This window comes from Macrosteles quadrilineatus, unplaced genomic scaffold, assembly GCF_028750875.1.
Source record: "Macrosteles quadrilineatus isolate MER2022 unplaced genomic scaffold, UCM_ALF_1.0 Scaffold_9__3_contigs__length_116548681, whole genome shotgun sequence".
Lineage (NCBI taxonomy): Eukaryota > Metazoa > Arthropoda > Insecta > Hemiptera > Cicadellidae > Macrosteles > Macrosteles quadrilineatus.
The window spans coordinates 69043260-69064621 of NW_026542602.1; the positions used below are offsets into that span (position 1 = coordinate 69043260).

The following is a 21362-nucleotide window of genomic DNA, read 5'->3' on the forward strand; positions in this document are numbered from 1 at the left end:
TTTCCGAGGAAATTTATGTAATTTGTGTTTCATATTACATCATAATTTTGTGGTTTAGATGATTTTTTTGTTCTTTTTCGTTCTTTTCAAGTCCAAAACAGATCGCAAACAAAAAGTAATCTACTTTTCACGATAAACTGTCTATAAACCTTTCTATATGTAAGGAAATAGTTGGTGTAATATTTTCTTAATCTTGAAGTATTCACTGTTAACATGAGACCTTTTTCAACACTTTCCTGTTTTAGTCTGTTTTTCTGTTCTCTTTTAATATCTTTTATTCTACACGTATCTTTGTTTTAATTAAGTTTATTTAAATACCATGATTTAATATGTGTTATGCTGGAATTTTCCTATTATCGATTTATTTACGATACATTTTTGAGCCTAGAAAAATATGAATATTTGATGATTTTTTCATTAGTTACACTCCTACAAGTGCATCACGAACAAAAGGTATCATAATTTAAACCGAGGGATCGTTGTATAAAGGAGGGATATTTTAAGTCCATAACTAACTTGTCGTTACTTTATCGTTAGTTACTTCGTTGTCATCAAGAAGGTTTACTGGTAGTAAATTTGTATGGGTTTCTAATTTAATTTTATATTAGTGGAGCGAGCTAGTCTAGTTAGAGCGCGGGACTTCGGTTCCAGAGGTCCCGGGTTCAAATCCCGCCAATTAACCAATGGATTTTATCCATGTGATAATGCCGCAACCCATAGATAATTCTAGCCTGAAGTAATGTGAAAAACAATTCCGGGCTCATGCCTAGCGTCCTAGGACAAAAAAAATGAATTTGATATTGTTCACTGCATTGTTTGGTTTATTGTCTGATAAATGGTATTTTTTGTCCTCATGGGTAACATTAATGTAACATGTAATATGATAAGGTAATATACTATGGTACTTGCAATATTTTATTTTTATTTTTGAGTGGAATCGTTGAATAATATGCAGTTCAAAGTTGTTCTCTGAGTTATACGGAAATCATTTAAATTCTTTTCATTTATAGTTTTTCTGACAGTACACGGTATGTAGGCCTCTCATGTTATTTTCTTATTCATAGTGTTAATCATCGTTTTATTTCATACCGATCAAACATGGTGCTTAAATCTTCGCATATATTAAGCTTGTTTCGGTCCAAGTGATCAAGTATATTTTAAAATTCATTGTTTAATATCGTTTGATAAACGAAATGCATTTATTACGAGTATTAACTACTTTCTCATTTTTTAATATTGAATTGTATGTAGGCCTATTATAACTCAAAACTTATTCTAAATATATTTACAATTTCCAAGTATTCGACGTAAGTAAGAATTGCTACTAAATAAACCGGCTTACAAGAGTGGATGCACCTACAACACTTTTTAAAATCAAAGTCTTAAAAGATAAATTGATACCATAAACAATTGGCTTACAAGGGTGAATTAAAGCCACATCGTGTTATCAGACTAGTGATTAACCTTGAAGTGAACGACTAAGATTTTATCCAAGGATATGTTGTGGCGACTCGAGAAGGTGCGCCGTGAGAATCTAACGCAACCCGCAGTATTCAGTGTGTAGCGGGCTGCCGTGGGGGAAGGAGCAGGCGTCACTATACCTCGTCCACCGGGGGATGGCACCATGACGGTCGTAACCAAGGCGCAATCCAGGTAAACGATCTTCACCCACTGCGCGCGCTGTAGTCGCGTGCCACCCTGCGACAGTGTTATTTAGTGGCAGTTGGTAGGCCTGGCTGTCACTTCGGTTGGTACCACTGCCCCACTTACCATTGTTGACGAACTTTGTCACGCGAATGGGTTTGTTTGCGAAAAGAAGAATAACAAAAAATAGTTTTATTTTAGCGAATTTCCCTATAGGGAAGTAGCTATTACCGTAGGTGGCACAGTAAGACCTAGACCCGGGACCGATTTACTTTTTCATTTTGATGTCCCCAGAGGCCAAAAACACCATTCGTTCAAATGTTTATATATGTATATATATATATATATATACGTCCGTGAACGCGATAACTTGAGTAATTTTTGTCCGATTTTGATGAAATTTGGTTTAAAGGTGTAAAGTGGGATAAACTTGAATGAGTTCGCGAACCAGCACGATCGGACCATGGGAACGAGGCTTTACGGAGGGTTTTATGGGGTAAAAATTGGTTTTTCTCACTTTTGACCCTCAAAACACAAAATTTCCCGATTTCTCTTTAGACCTTTTTAAAGAGCTTAAAAAACAAATAATTTAGTATATAAAAGTATTTTTGTTCGATTATTAGTAACGGAGAAAATTAAAAAAAAATTGTAAATTTAAAATTCCCATGTTATTCTTATGGAGAATATTGTTAAATGTTGTAGTTTGCTTGTTTATGGATATATTTTGATCAAACTTGGCAAATTTATTTATTTTGTACTAAGCTATCAATATTTTACTCAAAAACACACTTTATTAGTTTCCTTGTAGCAGCAAACCTAGGTACTCGTTTAACCTAATCTTATTAAAATATATTTAACTGAAAATCAATTCAGACAAATGGAAATTCGCTTAGTCGGCAGGTTTGCTGCGGCGGGGGTATTTTACTGTAAAGTTTGTGTGAAAATTTTGAAATTTTCAATCACACTTAGCAGTTTTTATTTAAATAATGCTTAGTAACTAATTACTAGGTCTACATTAACTACTGGACATACAAAAAAATCTACATTTAGTAAACCATCTACAAATTACTTGCATTGGTATTTTAAGCTATATTTTAATAGTTTTATTTTTCAAATGGCTGTTACTTTTAGTTACACGGTGAATATAACAAACATAAACTAAACAAATAATAATTCGGATAATAATTGCTATTAGGAAAATATAATTACATGTTTGGGTTGAATTTCAACTCATTTAACTAAAAAATTGTCAGGATCGACAAAGATAACCATTAGAAAGCAATGTACTGTAAATGGTTTAATCTCCTTTAGGAAATAATATAGGAGATACTGTACTTCGTCAAATACCTGTTTTGGTAACATATAGGAGTATAAATAAATAGTGTAATATGCTTAAGTGATATTTAGGATTCAAAACAATCCTTTACAGTCGTATCAGGCCATAAAAAAAACAATTTATTTAACTTCTGGGTCCTACAAGAAAATAATACCATGGCCTATATCTTACAACCTATTCTTACCAAGGATACAAGGATGGTCAATTTATTACAGAGTGTTTCAAGAAAAGTGTAATTTTTTTCTGATTTGGACCTTTTCCATCAATTCACATCTGGACTAATAACTTGTATGAAGCAATACAAAATAGAAGTTCAAATCTATTTCTTAGTTCTAACCTAACAGCCTGAAATAACCTAGTCCAAATCAAAATTAGTGAAAAATTAATTATAACATCTCAACTTGAAAAAATAGTTGTCATGAATGAACATTAAACAGTTTTATTATATAAGTTCAATAGTGAAAAACATTATACATATTAGCTTTGACTATTAGCTTAATATATAATCAAATAATATTAATCAGTATGAGTTTAAGTGGCTTAAGTAATTATACAATGTAGTTTAAACCCGTAATCCTTCATAAAAAATCCACATTGTACTCAAAGAATTATTTACTCTAAATCTATCCATATACGGTGATCAAAATGATGCAAAACGAGATTCAAACCTTTAACTAGACTCATAGATTATACCTTATGTATAAGAAACGGTAGAAACTTTTATTACACTTTAGTTTTCCTCAGTTGGCAACACTACTGTCAGCTGGGCTGTGTTGTGTTTGGACTTCAGCCTGGCTGCCAGCTGGTTCATATCTTCTGATCAGCCGGAGGTTTATATTTACCTCACACATGATCCTGTGTTATTCATCATGACCGTAAATAAGGACAATTAACTGCGAAGCTATCGTCAACTTGGTTCACGATATTTATTTCGAATATTTTGAAAAATGGTGTTTGAACTATACACAGACAAATTAGGATTAATGATGGACGGGATGTAATATTTCTATAAATATAGATTAATTAGATAATCTATCATTCTCGTCAATGATCTGAATATAGTTTTAAAGTAGGTTTTGTGTTAATTAATTTTAAAACTGTTATAACCGAATAAAACGAATGTTTAAGGGTACTTGCGTATTGTACCAACCACACCTAATAACCTAACCTAACCTAAGGGTGGTTATGTTAGGTTATGTTAGGGAGATTTTGTTATTCTAACTATTGTAATTACAATTTTATTTTTTGGAAGTCGATGTTTTTGTCTAGTCAGTATAATGCGTAAGTACTTTTTTAACCACTGATTTGGCCTATAGTATTATGAGCAAAGTGTAAAGTACTAAACCCTAAAATGAATATACGTACCCCAATGGAAGATAGGAAACATACTATTAACACTAGGGAAAAAATTACTCAAACCCGAAAGGTTTTATATAGTAAAATGGGAATGGAAGTCTTCTTGCACTTTTTAAAAGTCGATACTTTTACCTTATTTCGTATTTAGAAATTAAATGCTCAAATTAAATGTTTAAGACAAACTATAATTCACTTCAAATCCTAATGTTATTGTAATTTGCACAATAATTATCATCGTAAGTTAAAATGGCGTAATCCTAACCAAAGAGAGACTAACTTACTGTATTGAAAAATTGTAACGGAAAATAAGGCACAGCATAAAAGTCTTATTGCAGCATGTAAATGTGTTCTAGAGAACCACTAGACTCCAACCATTAAACAAATCCTGCTTCAATATAAAAATAGACTACGCCTGCAAAAGTATGATGCAATATGGCTACTGTGCTCATTTAGCATAACGGCCTGCTGAAGGGGTTCGCTATAAAGACGCACATAAACACAGCCTGTTAAAACACCACTTAATTGTGCTATAAAAGCAGTGTAGTTATTAAAGCAAACTTAAATGGACTTGGTTATAACGCTTCAGATTAAATTACCATTTTAACAACGTATATAAACAAATTGCAATTTTTCTTATCACAACAAACTAAATTATAATTGCTTTATGTAACGTTATGTATCGATAAATTAGTTTACTGATTTTTTTCATTAAGATGTTTTCTATCACGAATAAAAACAAAATTATAACCGTAACATATTTTAATTGCAATCATTATTATGAAACACATTTGTCACGTTGAAATTTTAATAAAATAACTGATTATGTGAAGCCTGTTTATTTAAAGATAGCTTTACTATAACAACCACGTAAAATAATATAAAACAAGTTAGAGTATTTCAAATACTAAAATATAAGAATGAAAATACCAGGATACTGATGAAGATATTTGATACATTCATGGATTTGACATAGTGGTATATATTTTTTAAGAAATAAATAAAACGGGACTCTTAAAGATTGAGCTTACTTTTTATTTTGTACTGTTACTTTTTGTACAAGTATAGTTTTTAGGCAAAAGGGAGATCTCTTACAAGTTTAACATGAATTTAATGACTTCATCGGGGTGGTATATTTTTAGTTAACCCCTTAATACTTTCTAGTTTAAGTAAATTTAAGAAATTGAGCACTGTGCAGGTTATGAAACGACAAGGATAAATTATGTGAGAATTTCATTTAAATTACTTCAATAGTTTGAAAACATAGAAAATTGATCAAAAATCAATCATCAAGTTGCTATAAATGTCAATTACTTAGATATTGTTTCTCCAAGAAATTGGAATTTCCGTGTTTTATTTGTTTGGAAAACTGTCTACACCTTGGTTTTGGTACTTTGTAGCATTGACCTTTCCTTAGATAACAGTAGTTGGTAGACCAAAGACAAAATAGAATCTGGTTCAAGAATCAAACTAGGAATCTTGAGATTTGAAGGTGAGCACTACAACCACTCAGCTATCCAGACAATTAATTGTAAATATTAATAGTATATTACGTTACGAGTCCGGTAAACGTATTTTCGGACGAGTGGCGTAAGATAGTTTTCTCCATACTAACTAACCTAACCTAACAATTAAAAATAACTGTACAAATCCATTAGATCCTCGCCGACTAGAGGACTAACAATCACTAGGTTTTAATTATAATCACTCATTGCCAAATACAATCAGCTGGTGCTTGGTAAAAACTCATAACAGTACATAATGTAGTGTATGTAACAGTAGCACGTAATGTAACCAACCCAATTTGGTCAAGCTGGTTGCAAACAGCTGTTTTCCGGACTAAATCCTAAAGTTAAAAGTTCGAACAATGTAATGTGGCGAAAACAATATTATCTCATGAGAAAAATAGGCGAGTTTCAATTTACTGAATCACTTTCCGCTAAATTACTGAGCAAGGTATTCACATGACGCTCGCTACGCCTCGTGGTCTCACGTATCGATGAGAACGCTCACGAAGTGTGTGGCCGCAAATAGAAACTCTCCAAGCCAACACAAACATCGCCACTGTGGCATGAGTTGTGTCTAGGGCCTCCGCCCAGCTTAGGGGGTTCCTAAGAGAGGGAGTTCCTAAGAGAGAGGGGTTGGCACTAATAAATATATGATAGGTTACCTTTTTTCGTCTTCAGTCTTAAAACAGTAGTTATAAGTCCGAAACATCAAGTTGTGGTGCATGAAATCTGACGTCTTCATCAATAAATAAATGGACATTGATACATAAAGTTTACATTTAACATAAGGTAAGACTATATCTGGGTCTTTAGACTCGAAATTAAAAGGCCTAGGCCTAATCCCCAAACTACTGTTTTAATGCTGAAGATGGACCTAAAGGTAACATCTATCAAAAGGTAATCATAAGGTAATCTATCATAAATTCGTACATTCAGTCTTGTGGGCAAAAATGTTTAAATAGTACTAATAAATCACCATTGTATTTTTGGACGATAACTTGGCCTACCTGGTAATACCTGTAAGGAATGATTGTGTATTGGTAGGAATTTAGTTTAATAATTTTAAAGCAATGAACCAAAGTGTGAATTTATTTCCTAACGTAAAAAGGTGGTTTTAGGATTTGGTACGCCCAACCTTATAAATCTTTTTTATAAGACTCATTAAACAAAACATATTGAAACCAATATTCTTTTCCCACAGTAACTTGACAAAGTGGGCTTCCTTGCATTGATTATACTAAGAACAGTAGCCAATTGCTGCATTTACATACTTTTGCCGCTCTCATTTTTTTGCTGAAATCCAGTATTCCAACCAAACAACAGAAAACAGTGTATTTTTATTAGGCACGTAATAAGTGTACTCTTGAAAATAAGTTGGCAACACAATGAAACTACGCCTACGATCAGCTGGTGCAGCGTTTCCCATTTCGTTCAACGCTGGGATTTAACCTAACCTAAAACGTGGTGTTTATTGTTTGAAAGGCTAATTATTTCTACAATTATAGTAACTGTAGCAAAAAATATAATGAGTAACACGAGCGCAAAGGGCTTTTTCTGTACTCGAGAAACCTTTCACACTCGCCTGTGGATCGTACATTCCCCCATGTGCAGCAAAGTGTCACTTCGCAAACTAGTTACACAAATAACTATTGTTTTAAACACAAGAATGTTTAGAGAGATAGGTTTCAAGTAACTACGAATAAAACTGCATTGAAATAGTGTGGCAAACACAGTTTTTTTTTCAAAGTCCGTTCAATATGTGAATATTTTAAATCCAATCCAAAAAGTATCAATACATTTGAAATTAAGAATTAATTATGAATTAAGTATGAGACATGGATGTTCATACTGTTAACATAATTCATACGTCTTTAAAAAAAAACATTGGTTTTTTAGGCTTACAATTAATTGAGTACTACGACTAAATCATTAGTTTAAGCGTATTTAAGTATCTTATTGGACAATGAGTTCCTTACTACAACAACTCCTAATGGAAATCTCGTATCTTAATTTATACTTATAAGTTTGTTTCAATGTTCAGTTATCAATTTACATTTAAATTCCCAACAATGTATTCGGGTGAATGTACACAACACAGCAAAAGTCAACCACCTCTTCACAATACTTTCCATCGATCAGCTGATATCGACATCAGTTAATTGTCATCATCGCATGTTGGTTACAACCGATAAATACCGATAATCGAATCGAACAATTACTTTCACTTAGTGAAATGACACGGTTACTGTTTCACCACTATCATTATAGCAATCTTTTGAAATCGATATGATTACGTTGAATACAACGTGATTTGTTAGTGTATCTGTCTGTTGTTCATTTTGTAAATGGGTTAATACTAGCCTTAATTACATCGTTATAAATATAATTTTAAACTATTTGGTTTTAAAGTAGGAGATTTCGTTGTTGTTTATGCAAACTATGTTTTTTACACTTAAAATTACTACAGACGTCAGAAAACGTTTTACCACGTTATTTTTCGTTGCTTTACTACCAAGTAAAGAAAGGACTATAATGTGGAGGATATACCACGAATACTAGAAAAATCCGGATATACCCAAGGCATTTTAACAGCAGATCGACATCTATTATTGCGAGAGGCCAGATGAAAATGGATGAATTTCGTATTTTTCCACGTGGTATGTTTGACTAGGAATGGAAGAATTTGAAGTAAGTACAGTTTTAAGATCAAACCAAATGACAGAGATCTACTTTATATATAATGTACCCCCCCGCAGCAAACCTGCAGACTAAGCGAATTTCCATTTGCCTGAATTGGTTAGAAATTAAATCTATTTAAATAACCTTAGGTTTAACGAGTACCTAGGTTTGCTACTGCAGGGATGCTAATATTGTATATTATTGGCTTAGTATAAAATAAATAAACCTGCCAAGTTTGATCAAGATATATCCATAAACAAGCCAACAAAAACATTTTACAATATTCTCCATAAGAATAAATGGCAATTTTAAATTTTGAATTTTTGGAATTTTTTCGTAACCAATAATTGTACAAAAACACTTTGGTATACTAAATTATTTGTTTGTTTAAAATCTTTAAAATGGTCTAGGGATAAATTGGTAAATTTTGTGTTTTGATGGTAAAAATAAGAAAAACCTATTTTTACCCCATAGAACCCCCCGTAAAACCCTGTTCCCATGGTCCAATCATGCTGGTTTGCAAACTCATTCAAGTTTATCCCGCATTACACCTTCAAACAAAATTTCATCAAAATCAGACAAAAATTACTCAAGTTCACTGACTCCAGGTCTTACCGTGCCACCTACGGTAACAGCTACAAGGGAAATTCGCTAATATCGTTACTTAAAAAATCTTGCTGCAGGTGGTCCATAAACTAAAATGTCTATATCAGTATCATGAGTAAATAGTGGTGATTCAGAACAACGTGTTAGCTAATGTTCTTAAACACATGATTTACTAATATCAATTAAAATCCTCTTCAGTCAACATAAACATAATATAAATACTACTAACTGCACACTTTGGAGATGCATCAACGTTTCCTCGCTTCCCTACAAACTTCCAGAAACTCCCAATGTGTCCTATGGGATATGGCGCCTGGGGGCGACAGGAATACCACAGGGGGAGAACCTGACGATGGATAATCCCGGGGATTAGACAGGAATGCGACAGAATATCCAGACGTCCCGGATTGGTTTCCAAGTGGTAAAGATATATTTTAACCGTTTATTTCGTTAGGTTGACTTTAATTCAATTTATTGGGCTGATTTACCTAATTGTATACATATGTTGCCAGACTGCCATAGCTTTACTGGGAAGTTGGTTCTGTTGAAATATTATGCCATGTTGTTTATACTAGCTAGTTATTTCAATTTGATTAGTAAGAAACCGCTTGCCTTGGCAACCAAGCTAAAAACCACATCTTACACTTGCCCAGCACTTATGTTTGGGCCTAAATTAGAGTTGTGTCTCTACCTAAATCGGTAGTAACTTGTAAAAATGTAATATAAGATAAAAAAATCAAACATGCTACATTGTAAAAAACCCTACTCTATATAAACGCGTAAAATTTGGCTTCTTGCATTTATACGCTATGTTTGAACTAATCACATATTTTTTTTATAAATACATTGTGGTCATCATTTGTGAACAAGTTGTTTGCTCAGAATTTATTTATAACTAGAGAGATTAAAGTGCTCTCCTGAGAATCAAAAGATTACTGGTTCGATCCTTAGAAAAGACTTAAACTTTTCTTTTTGGAACTCTTTCAAGCTTTCCTAGATTGTTGGTCTTAAGTGTTTATGGCTAAAAACAGCCGGTCTAGTTAGTCAGTAAAAAGCTACAAAAGGTATCTCAATCCATTTAACACACACCCTTTACTCACACTACGGGTTAAATACGCCAAAATGAGTTCATATTTCAACTATTAACAATCATCTTAGTTAATAGTGGTTGTCATCTTTGATAACATTTCAATTCAAGACATACATGTTCTAAAGCTATTTTCCACACGAAACAAAAAATAACATAAATTTTTCCTACTTATTGCATTAAAATATTTGTTCCGAAAACAGTTTTGCATGCAACATTAAAAAGGTTGTCTATCGCTATTGATTAAGTACCATCAAAGTATGACGGCGGTAGGGGAGGAGCTGCCTATCTACTGATAACATCATTGACAGTTGACCTTGGGGGGGTTGCACGACACTGTTATTTGGGTTACTGATAACACCCAGACTTTGCAAGGCTGTCCGATAACAGGCTGAATATCCAACACTTTCCTTGAGTAATTTTCAAGGTTATAGTTTTAAATACATCCTTTTCTATATTTTTTTAGTTCACCCGATTACGAATGGTAACCGGGTAGTGTTAATTGGTATTAATGGCAACTCTATGAATGTTTGATTTGTCAAAGTTTTTCAAGGAAGGGTGTATAAATTTTGTATATTTCGACTCCAGCAGGATCTTGTGTAAACTAACGTAATTAAATACCAATTTAAATCTTCGTACAAGCTCGTTATCTTAACATAATAAATAATAATGATCGTTACCGATATCAGTAGAAGAAATTCCCAACAAGTTACAATATAATTAAAAAAATACTTTTTCAGAAATATAATACATACTTTCTCACATTAGCTCTTCAACAGTCCCCTATCTTGGACAAGCGGTGCGAGTTAGGATATTTTATGGCGAATATCTGCAATTACTTTTGAATTGGACCTGATTGTACAATTTTGTTTAAAGTTTAAAGGACCATAACATACTAAATTTTTATCAAAATCATTAGAGCCGTCCTTGTGAAAATCCGATTTTGCCGTTAATTTATAGGGTTTCGAGGGTAAATCACCTTTAGAAATCAATATTTCAAAAAATAAGAATATAAAACCTGGAGATACCATAGCTAAATACCCACAAACTCACACACCAAGTTTCGTCAAAATCGGACCAAAGGTGTAACACCGACATCCCTCCGAAAACCATATTTTGGGGTTCAGGGAGTCTTCGGATATATCCACCAAAAGCTCAAACTCGAAAATTTTGACGAAAACAATGCTTTCTCCAAATACTATGTATGGGGGAGAAAGTGAAAATGTAAAGAACTCATTGCTTAAGTGGACCAAACAGGTGATTAATATGTTCAGGTGGTATATTTCAATTTCAACAAATAAAACACGTCAATGCCAAACTTGAAGTAGACCAGCCAAGGACAAACTTGGCACAAGTTCAGCAATTCTGAGAAAATAAATTCCACTGAGTGAACAAATTACTACCGTTTCAATTTCCTACTGTTTACAATCTAAATAGTTAAAATATTTGCTACAAAAACGTCGAACAAGATTGGACATAAATTTAGTTTCCAGACCACTAAGAAGAGTTTTTTAATAGAAGTAAAAAATATTATAATTTCTATGTCCATGTGTTTTATTTATTTTATGAAATTTCATTGACATCCTTGTTTTTAATTGATCAAACATAAGTTAATTAAACGTTTTATCAATCTATTTACACAAAGCTATAGACAATCGATAGATAATAGATTTTTTACTGATCAAAAATTATTTTGTAGATTATATGTGAAATCAATGTATAATAATCAAGGATTGAACAAAATCCTCTTCTTAATTACAGTACAATGTTGATAATCTTGCTCGTATCTGACTTGGGCCAATCACAATAAAGGCAAATGTAATGACCGGAAACGGTTTATTCTCTGACGTCATAGCTACCTATTTCCGGTTCAATTGTGTCTGGGACAAGGTAGTTGCAGTTGCAGAAACATCATCCGACAGCCACCCTACTTGCTTGCAAGTATCATTTTTTGTCATGTAATTTATATATTTTTAGCTATAAATTAAGTTACATGTGTAAACTGGTTTCTTCCTAACATTTCTGAGAAAATCTCGATTATTTGTAGGTTAATAAGTTGTAGAAAACAAATTCAATTATTAGAGTTATGCAACGAGTACATTTAGGGGTGTGTGGACAGGAAAGTCTCCTTAACTTACCAGATTATATTTAAAATAAAGAAATGAGACAGTAAAATCAAATTCAATATTGCACTTTTACTTGAACAAGTCTTCTAAATCTGAATAACGTAATACGTTAACAAAGTTTTACCACAAATTGCTTACATAGGTTAATTATTACTATAACACGTAAATAGTTGTTTTCCTGTGTAAGCATTGGTTTTCAACCACGTAATTGTACAATCTCTTATTTCTTACTATGCTTATCTAAACTCTTATCTGTTCCAAGATGGTGCACACTGCACAATAGCAGCAGGTTTATTTAATACAACCATACATACAAAAGAATTAAATATAGACCGTCAGTTGTGCTGTGGTCACCATAGGTTCTGGCGCACACCGCTTGGAGCGCCACATAGTTACGGCTACGTAACTACATTGTACTCCGAGCGGTGTACGCCAGAACCTATGGTAGCCATGGTAACCACTGCACGACTGACAGTCTATATTTACTTTTTGTCTATGGTACAACATAAACTTAACTAAACCGTCAGCAGAACCAATGTGTTATTATGAAAAAGAAGATAAAATTAAAATATTAGTAGTTGTACGAGGCAGAATATTGTTTTTTTTTCAATTTTCAGACTAATCCTTGACAGAAAGCAGCAACTTAGTTAAGTTTACTTTGAAAATTCAGACTGTCGTAATGTGTATTAAAATTTCACCCTGAAACTTCGACTGATTTAAGACAATTTCTCAGCATATTTACCATTTTGTACGTATCGTACGTATGTACAACAGCCTGGCATTGAGCTGTTTGTTTGTTTGTACTGGGCTGTTTGCTGGTTTGTTTGGCCGAGGCTGGATTTAACTCTGGAATGACTCATATCTCAGCCCCTGTATCATAGTCTGTATAAACCTCAAATAGAATCTTCTACACTTCGCATACCGCAAATATTCTCTTACATTATTCTAGAGTTTCATTTTGACAAATTTTAAATAAATACATGTCAGCTTCAAACAATTTATATTTGTTGAGTAGGCTATATACATTATTGAGCATTTACAGACGTATTGCTAATACCAACATGTAATTTATATTAAAAACTTAGGCCTATAATTATTTCTAAAAAGTGTTATTGACAAAAAACGTCACATACTTAGCTCAGCTGGTGCTGGTACTACATTATGGGGAATACAATTAATCAATTTGAATCAGCAAGATAACCACTAAAAAGTACATACACATAATTCTCCATTTTTTTTGTACATTTTTCCACGAATGACGGTTCTTAAAGTTTCAGTTTTTCCTAACTTTATTCTTCTGATCAAAGTTTAATTATGCGAAAGCTGCAAAACGGATTAACGAACGTTCAAACACACGCAAGGCTATGAAAATTAACTTAAATTTCCCCAAGTCGACAAAAACCACAAAAGGCAGCCCTCTCTTATTCCTTATATTGTTATATAAAAAAGTGTAAAATGGTGAAATGGGAAAAACATATTCTGAAAAGTAGAAAGGTATTTTTATATTTTATTTTCTGGTTTCTGGTTACATTACATCCAAATTTATCAGGAATGTATGATAACAAACATAACTTTAAATAATACAATCCCCAAACAAATTCGTTGCTTTACGAGAGTTAGGTCATGAGTATACTATGAAAGTAAAATCTCAGACAAATAGAATAAATACCTACTCTATTAGTCAATTGTATAATGATGACACTAGAATGTTCTGCTATGTTTCCCGTGTATCGGCTTTTTTGTTCCCGTGAGCCTGGGATTGTTTTTCACATTACTTCAGGTTGGGCTACACATAGGAGTTGTGGCATTAGTCTTAGATAAAGTGCATTTGTGACTTGGTGGGATTTGAACCGGGACCTCTGGAACCGAAGTGCGCGCTCTAACCACTAGACCAGCTGGACCCGTGTATCATCATAGAGTGTGGGGTCTTTTTCAATAAGAAACAACGTGTAAGTTTAATATGCTGAAAATATTTCAGATTGAAGTTTGAGTTACTAATCTGGTTATGTAAACAACAGTTTACACAGTGTAAGTTAATTTTTATCTCCGCATTCTACTGGTTAACAAATAAAATAAACTCTTCCAATGATTTTGAAGGAGGCTTTGAAGTTAATTAATTTCCCATGCATTTCAAAATATATTGTACCTGAATCTTTAAAAGTTCACAAAAAATATAAAACAAAGTAGTAAGATCATGGTTTATGCCTACAAACACGTACTCTCTCACACACACTCACAACTCACTCACACAAACGTCAAATTACTCGTGTATGCGCGTGGGAGCTTCACTGCGACATCCATGGCGCCGCCTCCATTGATACGTTTTCAATAAAACCTAATCGATCAAGGCCCGCGGGGCAAGGAACAGACGGCAAAAGGTGCCCCAACCCGCTACATCTCACTTCCGGTACCCTGGGCTCGCTTCCGGTCGGTCAACTCGCTACATCTTCACTTCCGGTCGATTACCTCCGGTCATCTGGGCTCACTTCCGGTCGGTCGACTAACTACATCTTCACTTCCGGTGATCTGGACTCACTTCCGGTCCTTCAACTGACTACATAATTCCGGTGCCCAGGGCTCCGTTCCGGCCGGACAAACCAGGACTTTCTGTTTCCAGAGGCGAGATCTTCTCGAAGGTATGATCTAGGGAACCTTATTTAGGCAAATTTTAAGGAAAAAAACCTGTGAACCTATGTAAAAACCATACAGTAATTAAAAGCGTGTCCTAGAAAAGGTTCTGTAACCATAACCGCCTATTGGGCTGGATATTCAACATTTTCCCAATAGAATTTTTCCTAGAAGTTTTTATATAAATAAACTTATTGTATCAAACAACTTGGTGCTCTTCCACTTCTTAAACAATTTTAAGAAAATGTGAGGGAACTTTACTACAGTTTTGTACGAAAAATAAAGAAACGTCGAAATGGATCGAGACCTGTTTATGGTTTTATGACCTAAAACCGCCGATGGATATTCAATTTTTTCAAACTCCATTTTTTTCAAAAGCTTAAATAAAGTATTAATAAATTTACTGTTTCAAGGGGCTCTTGTATAGTGCCTTTTCGTGTGTGGATATTGTTCTGGATTAATTGATTTTCATAACGGAAAAAAATACATCGGGACGATTTTCTCTGTGTTATATGGAATGTTTTATACTTTAATTTGGTCATAAGGCGAAATTAATCCAGCAGCCCTATAAGAGTTTAATTAAAGTTGTACCGCCCTTATTAAGTTTAGTATTTTATTTTTTTATTATTAATTTCAATGCTGCGGAGCAGCACGGGCCATCTAGTCATAAAATATTATGGAAGTTTTATGTTCTTGTGAATGCGTTTTTATATTTTTATAACATAAAATATAATCTACAGTAGTACATTTTCTATTAATTATCATGACAATATGTTAAAAAATTACACAGGCTATTTAAGTCATATATTTTTTACTTTGAATATTTTGCATATTTTTAATAGGTCTATTTTTTTAACTACACAGTGGTAGGCTAATAATGATAATCCAGAGAACTCATATATTCTTAGAGGAATTGCCATATGATTTGAATTTCCATAGTTGATTTTTATTACTCAGTTTTTTTCAATAGTTCTTTTATTGGATATTTATTTTAACGCTGATAATAGTGTTCCTAAACAATTAGGAAATGTCAACCAAAACCTAACGTGTTTCGTTGCAATGCGACACATCTTTGGAGCTTGCTACGTGTCAAAAACATTAACCTTTTTAATTAAAGCTCAAGGTGCACTATGTTTAATTTACCACAGTATGAAAACCTCAAATCCAATAACATACGACAAAATCACAATCCAAATAATTAGTTAAAACGATGTCATAGTGTTTGAAAATTAGATTATGCCTAAAGAAACGTTGGTAAAATATAAAATAGTACATTTCCTGTTTAATCTTTTCCCCCAGAGGTGTTTTTATGCCACGTAAAATTAGCCCGGTAAGTGGAGCTCTATCCAAGTATAGCCAGACCATAAACGTTTGCGAACGTGTCTTACTTGTAAACATACCGATATAAATGCCATTCTCTTGTTTTATATCCGGTTGTTGTACCAACAAACCTAACCTGTAAACCGCAGACCATGTTTTCAATATAAACAGTCGAGTTTCACGTGCGTACTTAACCGTCTATACTTGTGTGGGTTTTCCGTGAATAATCATAAGTAATGAATATTATTGTTCTGTCAAATGTGTTGCGTTACTTTCGTGTGAAGTGGAAAAATAGTTATGTATCCAACAACCAATACAGTTCAAAATCGTGGGAAAAGTTAAGGGGTTTTAGATTTTAGCTAATAATAACTGCATATGATAATAGAAGGTTTACATAAGAACCTTTGAATATTGATACAACTAGGCATTCTATCTTCATGTTAAAGTTGTTACCAGTGTTTTTTTTTCTATCAAACCGTCGTAGTTGATATTATATAAGAGACCGACAGATTTTTTTGTCCTTGGACGCTAGGCACGAGAACGAGCCCGGAATTGTTGCGGCATTATCACTTATATAAAATCCATTGGTGATTTGGCGGGATTTGATCCCGGGACCTCAGGCACCAGAGTCCCGCGCTCTAACCTTAACACCAATTTACTCCCTAGACTGTGATTATGTAAATTACTAAATTATGTCGAATACACGAAACTTTTTTACAAAGTCAAACTGATAGAACGACTTATTGTGAGCTATAGTAACTATATTACCCATAAACTTTGTTAGTAACAGAATAGAATTTTAGACTAGCTCATTCTATGACTGGCTCGCACAACTATGTTCTTTTTCAAAAAGAATTTGATGACAGCGGGCAATGAATACAAACGCGGGTCCATATAGATGGGATGTCAATGTTGGAAGTTACGTCTCGGTTTTTGAAGATCAACTATTTCAATCTGAGATGCGTTTTTTGTAAATGGTACTCATGAAAGCCAAAATGGCTGACGCACCTTGCTGGTGTACTTTCTATGACCAATGGCATATTCAGTCCAAACCATTTATAAATAACAAGGAAGTTTGTGGCAATTTTTGACAGACAAAAAGCGGCTAATTTTTCTCAGAATGGACCCCAGCGACCTTCTGATTTTAGCGAGCATTCTAACAGCAACCAAGATTTACCTGTACTACAGAACTTTATTTTGTGCCTTTATCCAAGAAAAATTAATGTTGTAATGTTAATGTATTTTAATTTATCTGATTCAAGAGATGGACAGGCTGAAAATATTAGATCTACATCAACAGATACATATTGGGGTGGTTTTAAAGACTTAGAACATACAACAACTTAGAAATTTACGAATACGCTCCACTCCGCATTATACGATAAGAGGAATATGTAGTGCAGATTTTGAGCAAAGGTTGCCATAGTTATCGGAATAAACTTGATAAAATCAGAGCTTTTCATTCGTGTGCTAATTTATTGAGTAACTAAACCCGCGACCTCGGTAACCATTGTTGATCAGCTGGTAAATGTTTACATTATGTTCAATAAGGTCAGCTGATCAGCGTAGTGTGCTGTTTAACACTTATCGGTCATACCGTCGAATCAAGTGCTACAGTGAAGTGTTGGGTTAAACCTTTACAGTTTATGTGAATATAGACCTAAGTTCAATTGTGAATTTACAGTGATACGTTTTCATTCAAGAATTAAATTCTGTAACTTATTAGGTGACAATTTTTTACCTTACAAAAGTGAAGAATTTAAATTTACCGTAGGTGATTAATTGATACGTTTCATGTGCAAATGTGCTGAGTTTATTCAAAATCATAACTCTTAGCATATATTTAGTTAAAGACTTTTGGTGGTGAGTTGTTTTTAAAATGTATTATTTCGATCTAACTGACCCTTTCTACGAAAGGCGACACGACCGTATTGTACACTGGGCTGAATCTGTCAGAGACAATATAAGGTAAGTGTCCATTCAAAATACGTAAAAAATGTAAACAACAAAATCCAAGCGAAGATAAGAATATTCAAATTTAACGCTAAGAATTACAAGTCCCTGGTTGTTCTGCAAAACAACGTTTAACGCAATTTAGGATGAATTTCACAAGTATGCGTGCCATGGATAAACAGCATTATGGTAATGTGATGTAGTCAGTACCTGCCCTGTTATGGTGATTTGGTGAGTTAGATCCAACCTTTCTGAGCGTTTTGTTTACGTTGTGAGTTCTTGCCATTAGAATTATCTGGGTTTTAAGCTCTACAAAACTGTTTGAGAAATTGCAACATCTCACCATCAAGGGTCAAAAATGAGAAAATCCCAATGTTCATTATGTGTTGCTATAGTCGTGTCATGCTAATAGAACTCGTCTGAATAAACGTAGATTTATTTATTTGAACCAAATTTAATCGAAATCGGATCATGTTTATGGATTTATCGTGTTATAGTTATATGCATAATAAATTGATGAAACTATACTGATGGTTTTTATTCGATTTAATTATCATATGATCATGTGTTCATCATGGTTACTTATTACTGAAAATTATACACAAGCATAACAAATTGAAGTCATGATTTATATTTTTACATTTCAGTTTCCTTTTAATTCGGCCAGTAAAAAGTTATTCACCGTGCCCAATTCGTTAGCGTGTCGTTTTATTTTGTTTTTTCATGTGTCATTTTCGGTTGTGTTTTCCTGAATTACTGCTAAATTAGGCCTAATTATACTTTTTCTGCTTAAAAATGGCACCTCTGTCGGAAACTGATCGCCATTAAACTATCCAGAAAGGATTACTTAAAGTAAGACTAGATTACTTACGTATTCCCGTCACAGCTCAATAAAATATGTCAATTCAGGACATGTTTCGGTGTTAAAACACCATCATCAGTTGAATAAAGGTAATATGTAGAGTTGATCATTAGTTAGCATCGTTAACATCGAAACGGCACTGTGTATTTATTCGTGTATTTATTTATGTATTTATTCCTGCCGTTTCGTACTGTGTTTATCTTCTGACGATGTTAACTACTGATCAACTCTACATGTACTTGAAGCTGACGATGGTGTATAACACTGAAACATGTCCTTAATTCACATATTTTATTGAGATGTGACGGGATTACGTAAGTAATTTAGTCTTACATTATGTCCAACAGCTCAGGGGCTACACACATGGATTTTATTTGGATTACTTTAACAGAAAGCTTATTTTTTTCTCAACATAGTGACATATTTGCAAAATATCTCGCTCGATTTCGAAAACGTGCGTTTTGTCTGATCGACGGAGGAGGCTTGCTGCGACGAGGGGAGCCGGTTATTTGTGCCGGAACAGCCAATTAGCACCAGCTATTTCTGACGCTCGCTCTTCGAGCAGCCATATTTCTGGAATGATGACACCTTCACTTGAGCCTATATTGGAGTGAGGAAAGATTCGTAGCCACGTAACTCTGGGGAAAGAAATATAGGGCTTGGAACCGAAGAAAAAAATATATAGCCTATCTAATAATACTGGTTTACTAATGAAAGCAAAATAACCTTTTTTAGCGAACTTCCCATTTATAAGGAGTAAGCCATATCGTAGATCTGTATACCGGACATTTGCGGACACGGACAATTGGGGACACGTCTTAAAAGCGGACAATTGTGGACACTAGGGATTAATGCTACCTGACGAGGCTTTGATAGGTCTCTACAAATATTTCACTGCCGGACAACTGCGGGCACATGTTCTGGAAAGAGTCTGATTTCCACCTAAAGAACAGATACATACATGATATATGATTGTAAGACTGATATCCATCACACTTTACACACTAACCTAACCTAACCTAACCTTAGGTTTATGGTTAGTGTGTAAAGTGTGATGGAAATCAGTCTTACAATCATATACCATGTACATATGTATCTGTTCTTTAGGTGGAAATCAGACTCTTTCCAGAACGTGTGTCCCCAATTGTCCGCTTTTAAGACGTCTCCCCAATTGTCCGTGTCCGCAACTGTCCGGACACCATAGATCTCATGGTAAAAACTAGGCCCGGGACCTTTTGTATGGGTATTTTTAACAAACCTGGCAAATTTGTTTATTTCATACCATTGTCATTTTACACACATTATTAGGCATACCTTCTCTGCAGCAGTAAATTTTATGTACACTAATTAATCCTTAAATGTTAATTTAAATCTGAAATCTAAAATATTTAAGGAAACGTTTAATGGAAACTCTTTTGAGAATGGGAATTTGCTTTGATGTTAGCTGCGGTGGGGTATTTGGTAATGTATGCATATATACTTAATAACTTGCAGCTACAATTGAATCATTCAGAATGTTATTGGAACTAAGAAAACGAATTCACTGATGGTTTACAAAATCATGTATGACGTTGCCGAAAAATATTTGAGTATACGTCACTTTATTGACTATGAATGGTACAAATATTCTTGGCACCATATTGCAAAATTTAAATCCTATCATAATGTGTACTTAATTTAGGTGAAGTTTAGGTGCAATATTTTTCATTTGTTTTAGTAAGGATTTTACAATTTGCGCTTTGCAAATAGGTTTTAAAACCAGAGGAAAGTCTATTGTTATTATTTGGATCGGTCAAAATTGGTTATAACAAGTTACAGTACAAGTAAACAGTAACAAAAAACTTTAAAATAGTCTTAGCTGATCGATTTAATATAGTATATTACGGCTATTAAGGAGTAAACAATCTAAGTTTCATGATAGGGCAACCGTCAAGTAACTAATGTTCAAATACCTACTAAGTAATTATTTTGCAAATAAACACATTGTTCGGTCATAATTTCTTACGACGCATTGAACAATATCACGCCTTGCTCTGTACAGTATAAATAATCTCAGCTGTTATACTGGCAACGCCCCTTCTTCACTCAACCGTATGATTGACTGGCAGCCTTAATTAGAGTCTATTAATCAACCCTGCTTGTGTCCATAATCAAGTAATAGAGCCGTCGCTAAAAAAGGTCTAACTGTAATATTATATTGCTTAGCTGCTGATGCATATTTATGGCCATAGTCAATGCTTATAAAAAAAACGAAACCTCA

The 21362-nt window shown here is 33.7% G+C and overlaps 1 protein-coding gene across 1 annotated transcript in view; it reads left to right on the plus strand.

Moving 5' to 3' along the window:
* The first annotated feature begins 1584 nt into the window (after nt 1-1584).
* Nucleotides 1585-21362, plus strand: part of LOC129004295 (uncharacterized) — a 28435-nt gene continuing 8657 nt past the window's right edge. Inside the window, exon 1 of the mRNA XM_054432823.1 lies at nt 1585-1653. Within this exon, the coding sequence (XP_054288798.1) occupies nt 1625-1653 (29 nt within the window). The 5' untranslated portion in view covers nt 1585-1624. The remainder of the gene's footprint in view (nt 1654-21362) is intronic.